The following is a 2,441-nucleotide window of genomic DNA, read 5'->3' as shown; positions in this document are numbered from 1 at the left end:
TATTATTGTCTTCTACTGGAGTTGATTGGACCTTGCTTGGAGCTTTACGTTTACCTGATGAATATATAAAATTACAAAAATATGTATATATGAAATTATATTTTATTTTCAATTATTCCTTAATTGTTTAGTTGGTAATGTAGTTGGTAATGTGTTCTTGAAAATGTTTTATTATTTGATAAACTAATGTCTATTAAAATAAGAGTAGTAATATAGAAAATGAGCCTAGATCTGTTCTTCCTGTTGTTAAGAAGTATTTTTTGTTGTTCATTGTTTATTTGTTTCTATAAATTTTCATCATTTTCTTAAAAATATATTTATTTTTTCATGCTCATAAAAATAGAAACATAATAAACACAATTACAATAAATTAAGCATTATTTTTTAATGTGTGCCCAAAATGCAGTTCTACCCCCATGACGTCGCCCATCTGTTCTCTTGTCCCACTGCACACACTAATTTAAATCCAAACGACCTTTGAACTCATCTCATTGAGATAGCTAGATTTCTACGGCTGGATTCTGGTTGATTTCAATTATATCCATCCTCTCCCCTTCCTCTTATTCCATTAAGTCTAACCCTATCCACTCCCCTACCCATGTTTACGCCTTCTAATCCTTACATGTTATCTGGTTTTCAAATCCCGGCGGATTACAACAACAACAACAAGCATTAACTATAGCAGACAATTTTTTCTATGTTAAATATATTTTATAATCGTGTTTAAATTTAACTTAATTTAGTTTAAGTACTTATACGATTAAAAAGATGGTGAGAAAATATTACAAACTGTAGTTGTGTATTCATTTCAATTTTTCTACTTACGTTTCTTTTGCTTAGAATTTAATTTTTTATACATTGTCTTGCCGTAGTAAAAAGCCTCGAATTCTGAAGTTTCCTCACTGGATGACCCGTAATAATCATTTCTTTTGGCAATATCCTCAATATTATCTGCATCATTTGACGGTTGAGATCCTTTTTTTATATTTTTAAAACATCCTTCATTATCGCTATCATTTTCTTTTTCATTAACACCTGTTTTCTCATCGAAATCATAGCTTTCGGTCGTACCACCAACTTTGGTTTTTTTAATAGCACGTTCTCTCTCTGTGATTGCTTTTGCCTGATGCTGTAACTTTGAAGCAAAATAATTAAAAGCTCTCTTTCTGTTTCTATATTGCATTGCAGCGTTTTCTACGTTGTGACCTGTATATGAAGTATGTTCTTCAAAGTTATACCAATTGGTAATCTGACGAACCACCAAACCACCACTACAAACATTTCTTTCAGCAACAAAAAAAACGCAATTCTCCGTGTCTTGATCTGTCATCTCACCTTTATAATGTTCACATCCATTATTGTTCACGTTAATTTTCCATTTTTCAGCTTTAGAAATATCATTTTTTGGTACCATACCATATTTTTTGCGACGCTGCTCTTCATATTCTTTCAGATCGTAATCCTTTGTAGGAGTACTGGATTCCGTATCCATATTAAAATCACCTTCCAAGGTAACATCTTTCCATGAAGTGAATCCAGTTTTTGAACGATCATTAAACTGCATAATATGATATCCATTAGTTTCATTCTTATTTTTGTATAAACGCACTGGAAAAATAATCTCCTTTTTTACACCTTTTGGATTATTTGGCTTGCACACTGAAGCATGCGTAAAGGGCTGGAATGTATTATTCTAATTGTAAAATTATAGTAAAACTTTTTAAATCTTTAATATAGATACCTTATACATTTCTAATTTGTATTGAATTCACTTTTAATATATCACAATTTTAATTTAAAACTAAGTTCGCAAAAATATGAACCGAACACTACGACTCTCAGTTAAAACTAAAAAACTATAATTTGACGTTTAACGTTTGAAGTTTTAAGTTACCGCAATTTTTCAAAAGAAAAGGGTTTCCTAGTGCTAAAAGTAGTATATACTACGGTTAAATGAAAAACTATTATTAATTTTAATAAATTTTGCACAACCGACAATAAAAAAAAACGTGTTTGAATGATATTTAGAAGCTTTTAAGACTACTTTTTACGCTTTACAATAAATATATTTTAAAAATTTGTTAAATTTATGCATTGAAAAAAGAATTAATTTTCAAAATTCAAAAATTAAAATGATTCAATTTATGTGTTAGCCAAAAATAAAGATAACTAGATTTATAATTTAACAATAGTTTAGTATTTATCACAGTACATATGTGTTACAACATACTTATTTATAAATATGTAATTAATTTAATGTGATATTTAAATCAAATGTTAAATTGCAAATGTATCAAAAAAGCATCAAAAGTCAAAAGTTGGATTTTTATTGCACTAGCAAAACATCATTTATTATAGAAAATATTATTTTCGTGTAGCGTCTTGTATTTTCGAGAGCGTCTCGGACACGAAAAAATTGACTCTTTCGGGCTATGCCGAAA

The 2,441-nt window shown here is 29.0% G+C and overlaps 1 protein-coding gene across 1 annotated transcript; it reads right to left on the bottom strand.

The window, feature by feature from the left end:
* Window positions 1–825: 825 nt before the first annotated feature.
* LOC119665384 (general transcription factor IIF subunit 1-like) lies at window positions 826–1,750 on the bottom strand (the record flags this gene model as incomplete). The annotated part of the gene is made up of 2 exons (XM_038074623.1): window positions 1,742–1,750; window positions 826–1,693 (listed from the first exon to the last, which is right to left on the bottom strand). Coding segments are annotated over exons 1-2 (877 nt in total), but the record flags the coding sequence as incomplete, so codon positions are not given.
* Between the last annotated feature and the right edge of the window lie 691 nt (window positions 1,751–2,441).

This window comes from Teleopsis dalmanni, unplaced genomic scaffold, assembly GCF_002237135.1.
Source record: "Teleopsis dalmanni isolate 2A unplaced genomic scaffold, ASM223713v2 unscaffolded_contig_4884, whole genome shotgun sequence".
In the NCBI taxonomy this organism is placed as follows: Eukaryota; Metazoa; Arthropoda; class Insecta; order Diptera; family Diopsidae; genus Teleopsis; species Teleopsis dalmanni.
The sequence above is the reverse complement of the archived record's forward strand: the minus strand, read 5'-3'. Positions and strand labels throughout refer to the sequence as shown.